Source organism: Plasmopara halstedii (assembly GCF_900000015.1).
Source record: "Plasmopara halstedii genome assembly, contig: Scaffold_614, whole genome shotgun sequence".
In the NCBI taxonomy this organism is placed as follows: Eukaryota; Oomycota; class Peronosporomycetes; order Peronosporales; family Peronosporaceae; genus Plasmopara; species Plasmopara halstedii.
The window spans coordinates 1,372,764-1,373,954 of record NW_020187532.1 but is presented as its reverse complement, the minus strand read 5'-3'; the positions used below and the strand labels follow the sequence as shown (position 1 = coordinate 1,373,954).

Here is a 1,191-nt window from a genome sequence, read left to right as displayed (position 1 = left end):
TAGAGCTTGTACTGACGAACCCGCAGCGCTGGTGATAGACGAATGCAGAGAATGTATTCGACGCCGGGGTATTGCCTCCATTGATCCGCTTTCCGATTCAAATACGGCCATCCTCGTGAGACGCCCACTTCCACCTTCAATGTGTGGTATTCGTTCCACGTCATTCCACCGGGACGATTGGCACCAATACCAGGAGCAGGACCAAAACTGCAATCGGGCTCGAGTTTTCGGAGGCTTTCCACGAAACTCGATTGACGCGACATCAAGTGATCATCGAAAGTACCCGTCGCCCTCAATACGGCCGTGTTTAGCAAGCCGCAGTAGCCATCATGGACACCAGATGGGAGTTCGACAATGTAGATTCTACCATTTTCGAATGCCATCGCCCTCGACACCAGTGTTTGATTCTCCGACTTGACATATCGCTCCCAATCCTCTAGCGAGGCATCGCAAACATCAAAACCAGGATCCGCGTCATCGCGCCCATCAGAATGCAAAGTAGCTTCGACTTTCTCCCAATCAAGCGTCTTGATAATGCCATTTATCCGCTTGACCGCCATGTTCCGCGCAGATGAAGCAGCTGACGGGGCAAAGTATGATTCCCAATTCCCCGTCCCCAAAGAAAGCAACGCTCATGTTTCTTTGTGGTCTTGTCTCAGAATGTTTACAAGTTTAAGAGCATCGAGAATGTTGGTCTTGTCCGCTCGTCGTCCGCTCAACCATCCCATATAAGTACCCCTAGACACCCTATAGTACATAATCTATACAGTACATCATCTATCTACTAGTATATAGTAGGGTAGACTCCCTTAGAGATGATGTACTATATACTGTATAGTAGAGTGCATACACCCTTTGAGACAGCGATGATGCACTACTGTACTATATTGTACATGTACTATACTATATAGTATAAAACATGTACTACAATATAGTAGTACATCATCGCTGTCTACTGTAGTACATTTACTATACTATATAGTACGATGATGTACTATAAATAGTAATATAAATAGTACAGCATCGTACTATATAGTATAGTAAATGTAAAAATAGCAATATAGTTCATCATCGTACTATAAATAGTACGATGATAAAATATATTGATGTACTATATTATAATATATACTATACTGTATATAGTACATTATCGATGTCTCTATATAGTACTCTATATGTCTATAAGGGTGG

The 1,191-nt window shown here is 42.6% G+C and overlaps 1 protein-coding gene across 1 annotated transcript in view; it reads right to left on the bottom strand.

Moving 5' to 3' along the window:
- Positions 1–560, bottom strand: part of PHALS_12301 (uncharacterized protein) — a gene marked incomplete at both ends in the record, with an annotated part of 664 nt that extends 104 nt beyond the window's left edge. The window contains one exon of the mRNA XM_024727825.1: positions 21–560. Within this exon, the coding sequence (XP_024578363.1) occupies positions 21–560 (540 nt within the window). The remainder of the gene's footprint in view (positions 1–20) is intronic.
- Positions 561–1,191: the final 631 nt, after the last annotated feature.